The sequence below is a fragment of the Erythrolamprus reginae genome, chromosome 2 (assembly GCF_031021105.1).
Source record: "Erythrolamprus reginae isolate rEryReg1 chromosome 2, rEryReg1.hap1, whole genome shotgun sequence".
NCBI classification, from domain to species: domain Eukaryota; kingdom Metazoa; phylum Chordata; class Lepidosauria; order Squamata; family Dipsadidae; genus Erythrolamprus; species Erythrolamprus reginae.
The window spans coordinates 146,515,817-146,535,101 of NC_091951.1; the positions used below are offsets into that span (position 1 = coordinate 146,515,817).

The 19,285-nt window shown below is 39.7% G+C and overlaps 1 protein-coding gene across 2 annotated transcripts; it reads right to left on the reverse strand.

Annotated features, from left to right (window-relative positions):
• Positions 1-7,760: 7,760 nt before the first annotated feature.
• LOC139158613 (urotensin-2 receptor-like) lies at positions 7,761-14,604 on the reverse strand. 2 transcript variants are annotated; one of them, XM_070735939.1, is made up of 2 exons: positions 14,379-14,604; positions 7,761-11,801 (listed from the first exon to the last, which is right to left on the reverse strand). In XM_070735939.1, the coding sequence occupies exon 2, from the start codon at positions 11,657-11,659 to the stop codon at positions 10,529-10,531; it is 1,131 nt and encodes a 376-aa protein (XP_070592040.1). In that variant the 5' UTR covers positions 11,660-11,801; positions 14,379-14,604; the 3' UTR covers positions 7,761-10,528. The 2 variants fall into 2 exon arrangements, with proteins under 2 accessions (XP_070592040.1, XP_070592039.1); XM_070735938.1 differs by having other exon boundaries at positions 14,384-14,444.
• Positions 14,605-19,285: the final 4,681 nt, after the last annotated feature.

A 19,285-nucleotide genomic window follows, 5' to 3' on the forward strand; every position in this document is an offset into this window, starting at 1 on the left:
ATCTATTGGTGGAACCAACTGGAAGCCTCCACTGGGCAGGGCAGTTTTCAACCTGGCACCTCTCTCCTCCAGTCCCGGATTACTTCGCTGGACTCTGGCACCTATAAGAAAGTGTTTGCACTCCTCACCCGGGTTTAAGAGCAGGGCCTCTTGTGTTTTTGTAGTCAGGGCTGGATTTCCAGTGTGTCCTCCCACTCATCTGTTGTGTATGAGTTGATCCCATTTCCATCTGGGAATTGCTTGAGGTTGTGGTTCATCTGTTTGGCATAGCCATGATTCTCCTAGCCTTCGGCGGAGTTGATCTATGTGCCTCCACCATACTTGCAATTGTCTTGCTCAATTTGATTTGAATTAGGACTGGTGACTGCCACGACCTTAGCTCTCATCTATTTGGGGTCTCCCACATACTTGAGGGTGAACACTGGATCATCTATCGTAGTGATCTTGTTTGTCTGGTTGTCTGGTTGAATCAAAGAGTTTCTCTGGGTGGTACTTTGGGTTTAGCCTGTCCAGTTGGGACCTCAATTTCCACCCCATTAATAATTCAGCTGGGCTTCTGTTGGTGGCTGCACTTGGTGTAATGTGTTGGGCAAGCAGGAAATTATATATTCTTTCTTGTCAGTTCCCTGGTTCCATTCTGGGACCATTTCCATGGTCAGTCTCATCATTCTCCGTGTGACCATTGCTAGCTGGACTGAATGGTGAGACAAGGACATGTCTTATTCCCAGTTCAGCTAGAGAGGACTCCATATTCTTGGCCGTGAGTTGTGGACCATTGCCTGAGATGAGGATGTCAGGTAGACCGTGTGTTGCAAATATTTTCTGTAATGTTCAGATGGTTGTCTCTATTGTTAGTGTGGACATCATCATGACCTTCAGCCATTTTGAGTATGTGTCTACCCAGCGGAATCAATGAGTATTCTTGACCAGGGGCCTTTTAATACTTTCCACTCTTGGGGTGATTGACATGGCATGCAGATCACCACCCATTCTGTAATGTCCTAGTCTAGGTTGGGACACCAAATGTAATTTCTGACTAGCGCTTTCATGCAAACAATCTCGAGGTATCCCACATGTAATGTTTCAAGAATTTGTTTTCACAAGCTCTGGGATACAATCCCCCCCCCCTCCATAGAAGACCTCCCTTTACTGAAGTTGTAGTTGCTTGTTTTGGAATACTTTGAATTCATCCTCCATCTTCTCGTGGCAACTGCTTAACATCCAGTTCAAAACACTATGAGCACTGCCATCGGTGCTCATAGTGTGCTGCGTGCATGAATGTGTCCAGCGCACACACTTGTGTGAGCATCCTCATGCAAGGAAGATTTGGGTGAAAATCACTGCTTTTTTGTTTCGGTGCCTGCTTGGAAGCAAAAATGCGGTGATTTTCACCCAAATCTCACTCGCACAAGGACGCTTGTGCATATGAGATTTGTGTGATTTTTTGCCTATTTTGCCAGTATCTCACCAGTTGCACACGTGCACAGCACCTGGGCACACAAGAACTATTGGAGCTGCGCACCTGGGAGCACTGGCTGCTGCCTAGCACTGCCTACATCTGTATATAATTGATTTTGGATTGGATCTTGACTTTGACTTTTTGTCAGAATGGTCAAACATCTGGCAACTCCAAATCTCAACCCAAAATGCTCTGTCCTGCACATTGGCAAAAAAAATTCAGAACACCAAATACAAGCTGAATAAACAAGACCTTATAGACAACTCTCACTCCATAAAAGATCCTGGAATACTCATATCAAATGACCTAAGTGCCAAAGCCCACTGCAACAACTTCATCAAAAAGGCTTCAAGAGTTATTAATCTAATCCTATGTAGCTTATGCTCCAGTAATATCATACTACCAACCAGAGCATACAAAACTTTCACCAGACCAATCCTCAAATACAGCTCATCTGTCTGGAACCCACACTGCATTTCGGACATAAATACATTAGAAAACATCCAGAAATACTTCACAAGAAGAGCCATCCACTCCTCCACACAAAACAGAATAACCTACACAACCAGACTTGAAATCCTAGGCTTAGAAAGCTTAGAACTACATCACCTTAAATATGACCTAAGCATAGCCCATAAAATCATCTGCTATAATGTCTTTCCTGTCAACAACTACTTTAGCTTCAACCACAACAATATACAGGCACACAACAGATACAAACTCAAAGTAAACACAACTGTAGGAAATACAACGTTAGCAACCAAGTAGTTAATGCATGGAACTCACTACCTGACTCTGTGGTATCATCACCTAACCCCCAAAAAACCTTTCCCTTAGACTAGCTACTTTTGACCTCACCTGATTCCTAAGAGGTCATTAAGGGTCATGCATAACTGTACCATGTGCCTTCCCTGTCCTAATGTTTCTCTATTATTAGTACCAATATCATGTATATAAACATAGTTATATCTTTGTATACTACCAATACTTATTTGACAAAATAAATAAATAAAAATAAAATAAATAAAAACTTTTCATACCTCTTTGTGCTGCAAATACTCAAGAGTACATTACTAAAGTTTTTCTCTTTGGTGATTGTTGGAGGTTTTTTCCTAGAAGAATCTAGAAGTTCTAAGATTCAGAAAATATTCTACTTCTTTCAGACAAAATCAGAAACTTCAACTTAGATTGAAATTGAAAAATGCTTCACATTAGCCCCTGAGAAAATACCTATACCTACACAATATATTCTGGATTAATTCTGGACTCAATATTGTAGAGTCCTTGGTGCTTTCTGTTTCTTTGTTTGTGGACTTTTCATTACCCAATTAGGTAACAACATCGGAGCTCTGAGTAAACCACCATGCTTAGCAACACCTAAGAATCCACAGTTCAACCTGGAGCTACATATATTTTATTCTATTGGAGATGGATATTGTTGGGTATGGGTTTATCATTTCTGAAACAAATTGATTTGGTATGAGCTAATTTGAAGTCCTCTTTAGGATAAAAATTCTATAATGGGAAAACATCAAATCGCCGCCTCCTCCTCCATAGCAAGGATAATAGACCTTTTAGAGAACATTATATCTGCCTCATTTCAACTAGATACCTCCAACAGTTTCACGAGAATAGATTTTTGAAATATTGAATGTGAAATTGAGGCAGAAAGAGCAGAAAGGAGGAAATGGGAAAAAAAGAAACAAGAAGTTTGAAAGAAAAAATAAGATAGTCCAGTGACTGTTGATTCAGTGATTCTCAGTCATCCAAGTCTTGGTTGTCCCAAAGGTGTTTACCCTTGGGACAACCAAGACTTGGATGACTGGGAATCACTATAGATTTTTAGAAATGCAATTTTGGATGAATATGCTTCGCATAGTATAGGAGTATGAACAGGTTTCCAGAAAAATTGCAGAGCACAGGAGCCATTAGCACTATTCAGGTGACCCTGAAGACACATAAACATCTAAGTGCTTCAATGATCCTCAAAAAGGATGCAATTGAACAGCTGTCTGCAAGGAATATAAATCCTTCCATTTCCCACCATCTAGTCCAGGGGTGGGTTCTACTTACTTTCTCTATAGGATCCAACACACCACTGTCACATCACAAAAACCCCTGGAAATGACTCTCAGAAGTCTTTGCACATTTTTATATTTTTTTATTTATCTATCTATCTATCTATCTATTTATTCATTTGTCCAATACACAGATACATAGGGAGAAAAATAGACATGTGATAATATCAAAGAAGGTGAAAGTGAACTTAGAGGAGAGGATATATGAAAGGAAAAGCCCTTCATGGCATCGGACCAGAATATCTCCGAGACCGCCTTCTGCCGCACGAATCCCAGCGACCGATTAGGTCCCACAGAGTGGGCCTCCTCCGGGTCCCGTCAACTAAACAATGTCGGTTGGCGGGCCCCACGGGGAGAGCCTTCTCTGTGGCGGCACCGACTCTCTGGAACCAACTCCCCCCGGAGATCAGAACCGCCCCTACTCTTCCTGCCTTCCGAAAACTCCTCAAAACCCACCTTTGCCGTCAGGTACGGGCCGACCACCACTGATCTAGGCAGAGCTGAAAAAGCTTCTTGGATCAGAAGTGAAACATCTTCAAAGGAAAAAACAAGAAAGTCCAGTTGCCTCCTGAAAAAGAACCTTTGGGACAATCATGACCTGGATAACTGAGAATCTCTACAGACTTTCAAATAAGGAATGTTGGTGGGTGGGACCTGCAAAGATAAGACGTAGGACCCCTGACAGAGATGGTCTTTGACTGAGGCACAGGCGATGAAATAGTGGAATTTCAGAAGGATACACACTGACACAAACACACACACACACACACACACACATTTCAAGTGGATATATGGCTCTATATTTTTAAGTGGATATATGGATCTTGTTTTAGAAAAAGAGAAAAACAAAAGAGCTCTTTTTATTAATTGGCCTTTCATGCATAAGAAATAACTTTTTGGTCACCAATACAAAAGAAGAGAAAGATTTTGAATAATTTTGAAAAGCAGGAACTACCAAAAGACCTAATATATATTATAGGTAATAAGAGGACACTGAATGGCTGTCTAAACCATTATTAAGGGCCTCTGATCCAAGCAGTGATGTTGCAAGGAAGGAATGTGTAATAGAGAGTTTTATATCCAACTCATCTAAGAAAAATGCTTTAAAAAAAACCACACCTAGGGAACTGAAGGGAAAAGGAAAAGAAAGGGAAGCTACTTAAGAGGGTATAAGATTGCATTTGGCTCAAGACCCAGAAAACCCTCAGCACAATCCTTTGGCTCTTAGTGTCACCACTGAAAGTCTAATAAGTATAGCTTTGTGATAGAATGAAGCAATTCATGAAATTATAATTTGTGTTAGACCAACAAAGGATTTAAAAGTCTTGAAGCTTTTTGTTTCCTTCAAATAGAATAATTTAATGGAATGAGTTCACTCAGGATGCGTTCATAAAAAGGTTTTGACTGGTTTTTTTTTAAATTAAAATATCATTTCTGCTTCTTGGGAATCTCCCACAACTTTTGTGCTTTGTGTTAAGGAGAATTTTATGCAATTGAAATCCATTCCAAAGGTACAGGAGAATAATGAAACTTAGGCATAATTGCTCCTGTATTCAATAGTTTTGAGGAGATGCAGTCTTTTGAACAAGTAGTAGACCCTTCTTCTCCTTTTAAACATGGCTCTAATAGTCCGTCAAAACCTCGCACATCTGCTGAACATAGTGACAGCTCACCACAATGCCAAGTTATGATAAGGGGATGGCTTGTTTCCCAAGATCCTTGACCCCTGGGAAGATACTGACTTGCAGATAAGATAAGAAAAGGCAGGAAAATGAGAATCTTCTGTCCTCTTTTACCATTGCATTGCTAGTTGTAGGTGAAAGGAGCTAATCTTCAGTACAGCTAAAGGTTTCATTTTAATGGTTAATAAGGACTAGTTGCAAGGAGACTTAGTTTCTCTATGTGTACGTGAACATGTCAGCTGTAATACTGTTGAGTGGAATTTCAGTTACACGTTGCATATATTTAAATAGACAATGCGTCATCCTGCCAATCCATTCATGTCTTTGCCCTCACATCTATTTATCCTGACTATCAGAGTAAGACTCTTCCAGCAAACATCCAGGTCAAATCAGCCTGGATATTGCTTTCAACTGAGGAGCTTAAGTGATTATTTGTGTTAATCTTTTAAATGTCAGCCTGTGTCCTTTATGGCAAGCATCACAAGAAGTTAAATTGATTAGTTATCAAGAGGGTTGGAAAAGGATCAGACTGGGGATAGTTGATGATAAACCATCACAAAGATATCAGATACTGGACAGCAAAGTCTGCCTTTTCTCTGACTCCTTTTTATGATTGGTGGGCTGCTGAATTAGAGAGGTGGAGAGGGCAACCCATGATTCATGGCCTCATATGATTAAACTGACCACTTTCCTTTATATACCCTGCTGAAACTTAATCGAATCACCCCAATTCTACCACTAACCGAACAAGGGCAATAAATAGCAATAGCAGTTAGACTACTATACTGCTACAGACAGAAACATAGAAACATAGAAGACTGACGGCAGAAAAAGACCTCATGGTCCATCTAGTCTGCCCTTATACTATTTCCTGTATTTTATCTTACAATGCATATATGTTTATCCCAGGCATGTTTACATTCAATTACTGTGGATTTACCAACCACGTCTGCTGGAAGTTTGTTCCAAGGATCTACTACTCTTTCAGTAAAATAATATTTTCTCATGTTGCTTTTGATCTTTCCCCCAACTAACTTCAGATTGTGTCCCCTTGACAGAGGTGGGCTTCAAAAAGTTTTTCTTACTGGTTCTATGAGCATGGCTTGGTAGATGTGGCATGGCTTGGTGTGCTTGGCAGGGGAAGGATACTGCAAAATCCCCATTCCCTCCTGATCAGCTGGGACTCGGGAGGCAGAGAGTGGGGCCAGTCAGAAGTTACATTTACCAGTTCTCTGAACTACTCAAAATTCCTCTACCGGTTCTCCAGAAACTGCTGAAACCCACCTCTGGTTTCACAGCACTCTCTAAGCAGTTTATTGTCCCAGCAGTCCTTATTTTGCCAACCTTGGAAGGATGGAAGGCTGAGTCAATCTTAAACCCATCAGGATTAAACTCTAGACTGTGGGCAAAGAAAACCTGCAAAACTGCATGCTAATTACTGTGTGATTTTGTTTTGTTTATTTTAATTTACTAAATTCTCTCACAGAGTAAGGATTCAGAAGTTCAGGATTTGAGGAAAGATATTTCTTCTATATTATTTGCCAGTCAGATGGTTCTCCTCAATTCTTTCTCAGTCAGTTTCCATTTTATTTTTTCAACAGGCAAGAACAGATAGATTTTTGCATGCTTTCCTCCCTAACTGGTACACAAGCCAATTAATTTCTTTTATACTTTTTTTCTCCTATCACCACATCGACCAATCTGAAACTCGAAACCAACATTTTCCCTTCAAGCAAATTTATGTAAAGTTGCTCTTAAATCAGACTCAATTTCTGGTGACTCATTCTAGACTTGAAATAGACTTCTGTTACATTATTTTGGTGGGATCTAAACTGGGTTCTCCAGTCTTGAGATTCCCAGGTGGTCTCTACTCAAGTGCTAATTAGAGTTGACCCTGTTTTGTTTCAGAAACCAACCAATCTAAGCTAACTACTGCCAACAATGGATGGTCTTGCTTTAGGAGTTGTTCCTTTTAATTAGTCTAAGCCTAGCTCCAATCCATGCCCCCCTACTACTTTTGGTTTGTTCCTAACTGTTCTCTTTTCTATATTTCCCTGATTTAGAAAACTACCATTTGGAATTAATTCCTTCAACTTAGCCTTACAGAAAACAAAAAGAAAAAACAATATTCTTCCCCCCCCAAAACTGTGGTAATACTGTAGTCTTTCCCTTCTTTTTCTTTTGGCTGGACACCGTGACATTCTGCATGTTTATATATCTAATAAGTATGCATGAATGTAAATTAGGATTCTTTGCCATTTGGTGGATCTGGATAATTCTCATAAACTCTAAGAAAATAATGACTTTCCCCTGTTACAGCGCTGTGAAAATCCAGTGGGTGGAGTGAAGCTTTGCAATGTGTGGAAATGCATAGAAGGCTTGTGTTTAAATGATGAAAGCAGCTGTATCTTTGTCTAGCTTCACACGGTCGATTTGGATTCTCCATTTTTCTCCTTATGTGTGTACATTCACAGCCACATCAGTTTTCTTTAGAACTTGACTGTGAAAGAGGTAACAGAGGTTTTAACAGGGAGTAGCTTCTTTTTATTTTAAATATCTTTATTAAATTTCAAAAACAAGCATTTAAATACAAAACTAACATAAAGGGAAAAAGAGGAAGGGAAGCAAGTATTATAATTTTTTCTTCCAAAGAACTTCAAGGCATTCCTTGCTTCATGACTAGAAAAATCTCAATTTTTTTCTAGTGCATGGAGAAAAACACAGAAAACCACTTTCCATATCATATTGGAGACAACTGCTTGTTCCTAATGAGGAAATATCTATATTTCGTATGAAGTAAAAAATAAATTAATGGCCACACTGTATATTGACATGTAGAACCTGGCAAGGTAAAAGTATGGGAACCAAACTCCCACTTAAAAAAGAAGAAGATTCAAAGCACACTTTCTGTTACGTGGCAAACATTGCAAAAATGTCACAATTTCAAAATGCCACAATTCTCTAGCAGCATTGCTACAAATTTCTTAGGATTTTTTTTTTAAATCACAGGATAAGAACTCAGGCATTAAAGTGCTTATGGCTGTGTTTTTTAAAAGGGGATTCTAGAACCTATGGAGATTCTCCAATCCAACCCTCAAGAGTCCTTGAAATCAAAATTATTTGCAAGCTATTGAAGATACTTGCAAACATTTAAAACAATGGCAAACTTCTCATTTTTTTTAAAAAAAAGTTATATAGGGCTCTTTATTATCAATATTTTATTTGTTAATCTCTCATGAATATAATATTGTTGTTTTTATGTGATTTAATAAATAAATATTTCATGAATGCATCAATTTCAATTTCTAATATATGAAAAATATAAATATCCATAGGAATCAAAGCTCCTTTGGAGGTCCTCCATAACTTTTAAAAGTAGAAAGTGTTCCTAAGAGCAAAAAGTAACCCCCCCCCCACTATTTATGGATTGATGACAATATTGCAGGTTGCTTTTTAAAATGTTGTAAAATGCTGGCTCTCCTTCAAAAATAAATGAATGCAGTTTGCACAGACACTTGTTACTGAAACGTTCTGTCCAACCATGAAGCATGGCTCTTAAAGAACAACCTCTAATTTAAGTTAACCAACAAATACTACACAGTAGCTATTATAACCACAGAGACGCTAAATTATATTCTCTTTGATTTGTTTTCATTGAACAATCTTTATTACTTGTATATGTCCTTACAACGGTTCATTTAGTGGCTGTTTGACGTTACAATCAGAGGTGGGTTTCTCCCAGTTCACACCGGTTCTATAGAACTGGTAGCAAACTGCCAGTGACATCATGGTGATGTCACGGAACCAGTTATGTTGGTCCCCATCTGTGGACATCACCATCTTTCTTTTTTTAATGCTTGAGTTTTTTTCTGTTTTTTTCTTTTGTGCATGTACAGAAGCCGAGTTTCCAACAATGTACATGCGTCGCCATCTTGTTTTTGGCTTTTAAATATTTTTTGGGGGGGGAGATTTTTCGGTACTGCACATGTGTGTTTGTGTGTGTCCACTCAGTGCAGAAAGAAATGAACTTGTAAGTTAGAATCCACCCCTGGTTACAATGACACTGAAAAAAGTGACTTATTACCATTTTTTACACATGACCATTGCAGCATTCCCATGGTCACATAACCCAAACTTAGACGCTTGGCAAGTAACTCATTTATGATGGTTTCAGTATCCCAGGATCATGTGATAGACTTTTGTGATCTTCTGACAGGCAAAGTCAATGGGGGAGCCAGATTCACTTAACAATCGTGTTGCTAATTTAACAACTGCAGTGATTTCCCTTCAACATCTGTGGCAAGAAAGGTCATATAATGGGACAAAGAATTCACTTAACAATCGTGTTGCTAATTTAACAACTGCAGTGATTTCCCTTCAACATCTGTGGCAAGAAAGGTCATATAATGGGACAAAGAATTCACTTAACAAATGTCTTGATTAGCTACAGAAATATAGGGCTCAATTGTGGTTGTAAGTTGAGGACTACATATCTGTATTTATAACATTGCCACATAATATTTGGCACTACAACTGTGAATATTAAAAAGAAGTGCTTTGGAAAAAGCATTTTGGACCATTCTATTTATTAAAGTAAGCCCTGAGAGGAAAGATGAAACCTCTTTGCAGAAAAAAACAATCCTAAAGAGGGACCACTTTAAGATTCATATTAACATTAATGAGTCAGCTCCATAAAGCAATCATAGCACTTTTTTTCTCAGGTCCAAATTATGTATTTGAAATTATTTTTGAAGCATAGAGAGCCCCGCTTGAGATGATCAGTGAAGAATGTGCTAACGGTAAAAGGGAAACAGATTTGAATGTTTAAGTGTGCATAAAGCAGTTTTATCCACAAGACTCACAACTGTCAGTCCTGAGAAATCTGCTGGTTGAACATGTACCCAGATTTTTAGTCCTTATGCCTGAATGTAGCTGATATGAATTCAGTAGAAAGTCAAACCTTTCCCTCAAATTCACTTTCCACAAAAGTGCCACCTGCCTTCCAGCTTAAACATAAAACAAATTAACATTATTTTTTATTCATACCCTTATGTCCCACATAATTCTGCTTGAATGAACACTGTTCACAATGGAAATAATAAAATTTCAAGAAGCAAAACTTACAGTGACATATCATGGGTTGTATGAAATACATCTCCCCCACCCATTTACTACGATGACAAATATCATCAAAACTCTAAACCCAGTATGTACCTCTTCTACAATCCCTCCCTTTCAAATGTAATGCTTTTTTCTTTCTTTTTCTTCTGACTTTGATGACAGTTGATTTTGGAAGTGTGCTTCTTTCATCATGGGCTATTACTTCCCCCTGGAATGGGTGGGAGCATAAACGTCTCTGTGCAATGCTGGCTGGTTGTTGACAAGGATCTCCCAGAAATCCTTTGAAACCGGTTCCTTCTCTGGAAATAATTGCGGCTGCTGTGAAAAGAACGCTGCCTGTTCCTCAAATATTCTTTGTAGTTCTTGGTCAGCAAGGTGTAGAGGAAAGGGTTGATGCAACTGTTGCTGTAGGTCAGGCAGGTGGTCAGGTAGTTGATGTTCCTAGTGGCTTTAGGAGACACGGGAAGAGGCTCGCAGTACTGGAAGAGTAGCTGCCAGATCCAGAACGGCAAGAAGCAAGCCCAGAAGACCAGCACAATAGTGAAGATTAAGTAGAGGACTTTTTGATTGGGTAGCCGCTTGGTCTCTTTCAAGGAAGTGGTCTGGGATACCCAGTAGGTTCTTGCTAGTCTAACATAGAGGTACCCGATGATGACACCAGGGCCAACAATGCTGGTGCAGAAGAGAATGGTGATGTAGATCTTGTAAGACAACTTGCTCCAGGTGGGGAGGCAGATATTCTTCTCTCCTTGCACCAGCTGGATCATGATCAGCATTGGCAGGGTAAGGAGCAGAGATGCTACCCAGATAATGAGGGCAATTGCTTTCCGATAACTCTTCGATCTCTTCACAGTGTCCAAAGGCTTCAGCACCGCAAAATATCTCTCCGTGCTCATCACCATCAAAGTGAAAATGCTAGCGTGCATGGTGAGGAAATCCAAGCTGAAAAGGATCCGGCAACCTGTATCTCCAAAGTACCATTCTTGAATGAAGTAAGTCCCTACAATGAAAGGAATAGTGAGAAGGTAGAGCAGGTCTGCTAGGGCCAAGTTGATGATGTAGATGTACATGGAGGCAGAGGACCTCATGTAGTGGCACATCACAACCAAGGTGTAGACATTGCCTGTCACTCCAATTATGCACATAAGAGACAGAATGGTCCCGATGGTGCAGGTGGCTACGATGTCCTCCAAAGAGCTGGCAGAGAAGGCCTCACCCCATGTGTTGTTGGACGAAATATTAGGGTTGCTTCTGAGCGGGCTGCCAGTTTCTATGTCTGTGGCCACTCTAACGGTGGAGGAGAATTCATCCATTCTCATAAAAATTCTAACTTTACATGCCTTGAGCAATCAGCAGCAGGCAATATTTGACTCTTTGAAGAGAAGAGGCAACAGAAGGAAATACTGATTAATTTCTGTTGAAATGTCAGAAGTACCTGTGATCTTCAACCTTGTATTTACTCTAGAGAAAGGGCAGAAAAAACACTGTAAGGCAGAATAATAAAATGCTGTAGTTTTTTCTGTTTCTTAGGTCTTTTTTTTTTTAATTTCCCAGGCTTATTAGGGGTGAGGAATGGGATGTTTGGCTGCTTCAGTATTTTTTTTTCAATTTATTGTTAGTCCAGTTCTGGCCAACCAACTATCTGTAATGGGGGTGGGGGAGGAGGCAGCTTTTCTGTGCAGTTTCTCTAAAGCATTTGACCAGGAGAACCACTGCTCCACTGAACAGTAACTGGAAGTCTAATAATTATAGCCACCGTTATATCTTAGTAAAAGAAACCTAAATGGCCTTTTGTAAACATTAACTCCATTCATTAGTGAATTACCTAAGAATAGAGTTTCTTTGTGGATAAGCATATAACTATATATGGTACTATTTTAGTTTTCCCTGGTCTCACTTTTGGCATGACACTGCTAGAACTAACCACATCGTTCGAATCTGACCACACACCTTCCTCCTGCTTTGTTTTGATTTCTCTGTTGGATCTCACAAAGATCTGCTCACTTTTCCCTTTACTGTATGATAAATGGATATGTCAACTCCCCTTCAGGATTCCGCCATGTGACCACCCCTTTTATTTCCTTTTAAGCTCCTTTTCAAAACCCACCTTCTCAAGGCACTTTTAAAATGGTTCTATATTCTAGCATCTCTATCAAGATATACTGTATACAATAGAAAGAATTTTCCTCTGCTTATCTATTCTCAATCTGTATAGTCTGGAGGACAGAAGAAAAAGGGGGGACATGATCGAAACGTTTAAATATGTCAAAGGGTTAAATAAGGTTCAGGAGGGAAGTGTTTTCAATAGGAAAGTGAACACAAGAACAAGGGGACACAATCTGAAGTTAGTTGGTGGAAAGATCAAAAGCAACGTGAGAAAATATTATTTTACTGAAAGAGTAGTAGATCCTTGGAACAAACTTCCAGCAAACGTGGTTGGTAAATCCACAGTAACTGAATTTAAACATGCCTGGGATAAACATATATCCATTGTAAGATAAAATACAGTAAATAGTATAAGGGCAGACTAGATGGACCACGAGGTCTTTTTTTGCTGTCAGTCTTCTATGTTTCTATGTTTCTATTCCTCAATTTTTCTCTTCCTCCATTTCCTTATATCTATTTTAGAGTATAAGCTACTTGGGCAGCCAGGCTTATCATATCTTCTCTTTATAAAATGCTACATGCACTGACAGCAATTATAAATATCAGTAATTCATAATATTTGCATGGCATAAAATATGATATGTCTGGGGCAACTTGTTGTTATTGGTGTGAGCCGCTCCGAGTCCATGGAGAGGGGCGGCATACAAATCTATTATTATTATTATTATTATTATTATTATTATTATTATTATTTTATTTTTAAAGCAATTCAAAGACATAGTCACCGTGTTTACAATCCATATTCCACTCAGCACTGCTACAGTAACAATGGAGTAGAATTGCAGTTTGCTCTTTATCAGCCCTTACAAATGACCTTCCACAAATTTGTTTGGCCTTTCAAACCTACTGACCTAGAGGCTATCAGCAAATTTTATGACAGTAAATTCCATACAATTATGATAATCCTCCTGGAGTTCATTTGAATAATTTGTTACCTTGAGACCTGAAAGCTTCAGCTCCATTTAAATTGATTGGCTGTTAATCTCTCTCAGCCTAGCTTACCTCACGGCATTCATCTATTTGCTGTATGGCTTCCATGCAAATTTGCAAGGACTTGAGTGAATGCCCAATAAAATCCACCTTGCAATTGCTGACTTATAGGAACGCACATGGAGACACACACACACACAGAGTGAGAGAGTGAGTGAGAGAGAGAGAGAGAAAATAATATTAAACAGATAACTGAATAATATAAATAAACAAATAAATAAATAAACAAACAAATAAATGGTGATAGTGATGTGGGCAATACTGCAAGATCTATTCCCACAGCAATATTAATTTCAGAGATTTATGGAAGACATAATTAATTCCTTTTTCAGGCCCAACAATTCTTACCCTGGCAGTACGTTCTGCTCTATTTATTTTTAAAACAACAGCAGCAATCACATCTTCATTCACCCTCCTGTATGTTAAATGTATTTAGGTTTATGACTCTTTTGACCTCAAGCTCCTCTTAAGTATTATAGCACTAGTTTCCTGCCAAAATGTTTCCACGTCAACCGTATCACTTTCGACAGTTTGGAAAAAGATTAAAAAGACCCAAGTGACAATTCCCCTTCTCCCTCCCCCTCCAAAAGAGCAGACCAACTCGCTGTGCTGTACTGATTTTACAACTGAATCAGTTTGTCAAATCAAATTTTCAGCACGCCCAGGGAGGTCTAAAGAAACACCTCAGCACACACAGGACAAAACTGAGCAATACGTTTTGCATTAACCCAAGCACATCACACATTTTTCAAGCTACTTAGAAAGAAATGTATCTTTCATCTCAGTCAGTCAGTCAGGTAAACCATCCACATTTCAAGGGGTTACTCAAAATAAGGGGAGAAAACAGCAAACAAAGTAAACATATAAAATCTAGATTCAAACCTGACTTCAGTGAAATCCAGTTGAGGAGATTTCTTCTTGGGCAATGAAATAAAATAAAGGGTGGAGGGGGGAAAAAACCCAGCAGACTTGGCCAGAATGTGGCTAAAGGTTCTTTGCAGACAAAACAGAAGCCGCCTGAGACCCAAAAGCTTAAGGCATTTGGAATGGGTGTGCGGAAAAGAGACGGGGAGAGCCAAGTATGTTTGAAATCTGTGCCCTCCCAATCTCCACATTCACTCGTGCTTGCTATTTATGCTGCTCGATGACGCTCAGCATTGTGGAACTGCCTTTGCACAGCGCTAGGTAGGGTTACTTTGAAGAGAAACAACATTTCAAAAATCGGAGGCAGCCCTCCGCTGCTGAGTCCTTGCTGGCCCAAGAGAGGACGAGTCACAGGGCTGTTTCTTCCTCTCTAGAAGAAGCTGGGGAGCCATACTCTGGCTCCTTTCCCTAAATGGTGTCTGGGAATCTCTCTCTATTCATAGCAGACCCTTTGGGAACAAAAACAGTGTCAGCAAAGCTGGAGGTGGGGGGAGGAATTTACCAACAAAGGTTTTTGTACTAAATTTAAATCTTCAAAACAGCTGAGGTTTGTATGGCTCAAAGGAGTTACGGTGTAGTCTTATGGATATTATAAAGGAGCTATCGTTTTGATGATGGGAAACAGTTCTCTGTGAAAAATAGTTATCTGACTTGTTCTGATCCCTTTGTACTCTTTAAAAAAACAACAACCTCATGACAGGTTTTTTGGGGGGGGGATGGAGAGAAAGAGGGAAAAGAGAAAAAGTGATTATTTCTTTCTGACAAAAAAGACTACTTTTAGGTAGGAGCCCAGCCACATTCTTCTCCTTCTCCTCTTGTGTGGTGCATTCATTGTGGACAGCGTGATGGCTTGGTGACTCCAGTAAATAGTGACAAGAGAGAGGGAAAAAAAACAGCTTTCTTGGTGCTCTATTCATGATGTAGCCTTGGCTTTCTCCCTTCTGAGAGTCTTCAGACAAAAATAATTGTATTCCCTGAAAAAATGGTAAAAGTGTCATTGTTTTGATGGTCCCAGCAAACATTTCATGTAGCATGGCATCCTTGGTGTGATTTACTCTCCCCTTGGTAGAAGCAAATTTGCAGGCTTCTAACAGGACCCAGGAATCAAGCTTCCTTTGCAGTGTCCAAAGTTTTGCAGTTCAGAATGCAGTGATATGATCCAGAGAAACAAGCTGCTTAGAATCTGCTTTTCTGAATACGATTGGGGGCTTTTCCACACTACTGCCTTAAGCTGCTTCACTCCCAAGTGTAGAGCATACTGGTTGGAAACTAAGCCAGTTTAAGATTTCCTCTTCTGCCTTTCATTTCTTCTTCTGATTTGGTCATGCTGATCTCCTAATCTTCTATCCAGATGGTATTTGCCATGGGTCCTTTCTTGGATGGGAGGGATTCCTTTGCTTCTCTACCTCCCTCACCCACGCCAGAAAAATCTGACTCCAATTTCCCCCCCCATGAACAATTATCTGTGGAGAGATTTGTATGACCCTTCTGCCTGCTGTACTTAACACTTTCCCTTATGGTGAACTTACTGACAGATGGGTAAAAATAAAAACATAGCCCCCTCCTTTTTCCAATTAAATGGGGTTCCTGTAACATGGGCTGAAATGGGATATGTATTGATTGATTTGTATGTTGACAGAATAACAGAATTGGAAGGGGGAGATCCTATAGCAGTGTTGGTGAATCTTTTTACCCTCTAGTGCCAGAAGGATGTGTGTGTGCTTCCTTGGAGCCTGGGGAGGGTAAACAAAAATCTCCCTAACCCCTTGGAGGCTCTCTGGGGGCCAGAAATGGCCTGTTTCCCAACTTCCAATGAATCTAATAGGCCCATTTATCACCCTCCTCAGGCTCCAGAGAATTCCCTGAAGCCTGGGGAAAATGAAAACACCCTCTGGAGGCCCACTGGAGGCCAAAAATGCCCTCCCAGAGCCTCTGCATGAGCTGAAAATCAGCTGACAGGTGTGTACATGCACACTAGGGCAATAGCCCGCATGCCAACAGATATGGCTCTGCTACCTGTGGCATCCGTGTGTGATAGGTTCGCCATCACAGCCCTATATCATTTCAGATAAATTGCTATCCAATATCTTCTTAAACACCTCCAGTGATTTATTTTATTTTATTTATTTATTTTGTCCAATACACAATGAGAGTTTTAGTGGGAATATATCTATATACACATAGTAAAATACATGATGAAGGTTATAGAGGAGATACTCATAGTAAAATATATCTAAGAAATAATAGAAGAGAAGCTATAGTAATAGAACATATCAATGAAAGAAGAGAAGAAGAGATATAGGAATAGAAGAAAGGTATAGGAGATAGAGGAGAGCAATAGGACAGGGGACGAAAGGCACTCTAGCGCACTTGTACTCGCCCCTTACTGATCTCTTAGGAATCTGGATAAGTCAACCGTAGATAATCTAAGGGTAAACTGTTGGGGGTTTGGGGATGACACTATGGAGTTTGGTAATGAGTTCCACGCTTCGACAACTCGGTTACTGAAGTCATATTTTTTACAGTCAAGTTTGGAGCGGTAATATTAAGTTTAAATCTGTTGTGTGCTCTTGTGTTGTTGTGGTTGAAGTTGAAGTAGTTGCCGACAGGCAGGACGTTGCAGCATATGATCTTGTGGGCACAGATGGGGCACTGACTTCTGGAGGCAAGCCATTCCACCCATTAAACTGGAATTATTAATTCTAATTAATTCTGTGGCATGAATCCCAGCGGCCGATAAGATACCACAGAGTTGGCCTTCTCTGGGTCCCGTCGACTAACCAATGTCATCTGGCGGGCCCCAGGGGAAGAGCCTTCTCTGTGGCGGCCCCGACCCTCTGGAATCAACTCCCCCCGGAGATCAGAACCGACCCCACCCTCCTTGCCTTTCGTAAGTTACTCAAAACCCACTTTTGTCACCAGGCATGGGGTAATTGAGCTACCCCTAGGATATTATAGTTTTGTGTATGGTATGACTGAGCTGTATGGTTTTAATGTTATAGGTTTTAGATATTGTTTTAATTTATTGGATTTGTTATACTGTGAGCCGCTCTGAGTCCTCGAAGAGGGGTGGCATACAAATCTTAATAATAATAATAACAACAACAACAATAATAATAATAATAATAATAATAATAATAATAATAATAATAATAGTTCTCCTTAGCTCTATATTAGTTCTCCCTTTGATTAGTTTCCATCCTGCACTTCTTGTCCTACCTTTGGATACTTTGAAGAATTGGTTGACCCCCTCTTTTTTGTAGCAGCCCCTCAGATGTTGGAAGACTGCCATCGTGTCATCCCTAGTCCTTCTTTAAATAGTTCACTTCTTGGCATAACTCCGGTCTGCTTCACCTGATTAAACGGAGAGAAAGAGTAGTTGGTGTGTGGTGCCCACCTTGTATAGTTCCTCAATGAAAATGATTTTAAAAACAAAGCAGCGGTAGAAGGCAGTAGCCAACATTCCTACCACACTGTACGGTATCCAATTTGCCTTTATGAAACGGATCACAGCAAGACATCTGCCGTGTGTGCTGCCAGAAGTCCAAAAAAACACTGCTTTTGACACGTAGCAGAAAAAGATGGTCAGAGGTTGCCTTCCCAGTGGGCGGCCGGCCGGTAGAGAACACAATGTGAATTCCTGCCATCGAGAAAAGGTCTGAGGTCTGTACTCCCACCAGGACAACTTCAACCTTGTGATTGGCAGCTTCTGTCCAGAGATTACAGCTCTATCTCTTTTGCAAAATGTGCCAGATGTGGCTGCTTTGGGATAGCTAAACTCACCCCAAGGGAGAATATTTTCTAATACTTTTACTGGGGTTTAGAGTTTAGGTCCTAGAATAGAGACTTCAAATGATTTAGCCTTCTTTTGATTGTATGGCTGTGCAAAAGGATAATCAGGAACTAAAACATTAGAGGAAGTACCTTTATATAAATAAATCAATTAGTCATTTGTTGTGCTTGTTGTGGTGAGGAAAGATACCTTTTAAAAACCTGAAAATATCTGAACAAAGGAATAACTATAAAACCAGGAGTCAAAACTGTGGAGCAATGCTTTTAATGCAAATGAATAAATCAATATCCCCCTCCCCGCCCCCCATTTGTTGCAAATTTATTTTCATTCTGATTGAGTTTGGTTTTGTTCCCTTTTCAGATGGGAAAGGAAAGAAGGCCAAGAATTAAGAAATGAGAAGAGTTGTTTATTTTTGACAAACAAATCAAATGCGAGGGTTTTTGAAGGGAGAATGCAAATTATATTTGTTTTGGGAGGGGGTGAGTGAAGATAAAACAAGTAATGACACATGGAATTAGAGGCAGCATTATAATGGAAATAAATTGATAGTATCATAGCCTGTATTATGGTCTGGAAAAAAAATCAGATGTGAAAGATGGTAGTAAGCAGATACTGAAAACTCTAACCCCTTGCTGACCTCTAGATATCCTCTGGAGTTTTCATCTGAGATCTCTTAGCTCTAAATTGTATATTTTGTTAGCAAGATGTGAGAATAGTTTTAACAAAGTTTAATTTGGATTTTCAGAGAAGGCATAGATGAAAATTAGTTCAGGAAAATAAATTATAAGAGATATGGACATGAGCAAGCTGGTTTTTTAAAAAATTAATAGCATCCAAGTCTATAGGATTTCAGTTATGCCCTATGTAAAGGAAGAATCTAGAACACTGCATTTACCAGAATGACACATATTGTCAACTGCCCCCTACTTCCCTATAATTATTGCTTAGCCAGAATGAAGCAGCTGTCTCAGGTTTGGATCTGAGGAAAAAGTAGCTTCTTCATGTATTGATGTGTGGGATGTACCCCTGGGATGTAGGGAGAGGCAGGGCTTCACTGAAGTTACCAGATGCT

What these genes read in the sequence shown, in the direction of transcription:
- LOC139158613 (XM_070735939.1), bottom strand. Translation starts at nt 11,659, where the DNA reads ATGAGAATGGATGAATTCTCCTCCACCGTTAGAGTGGCCACAGACATA.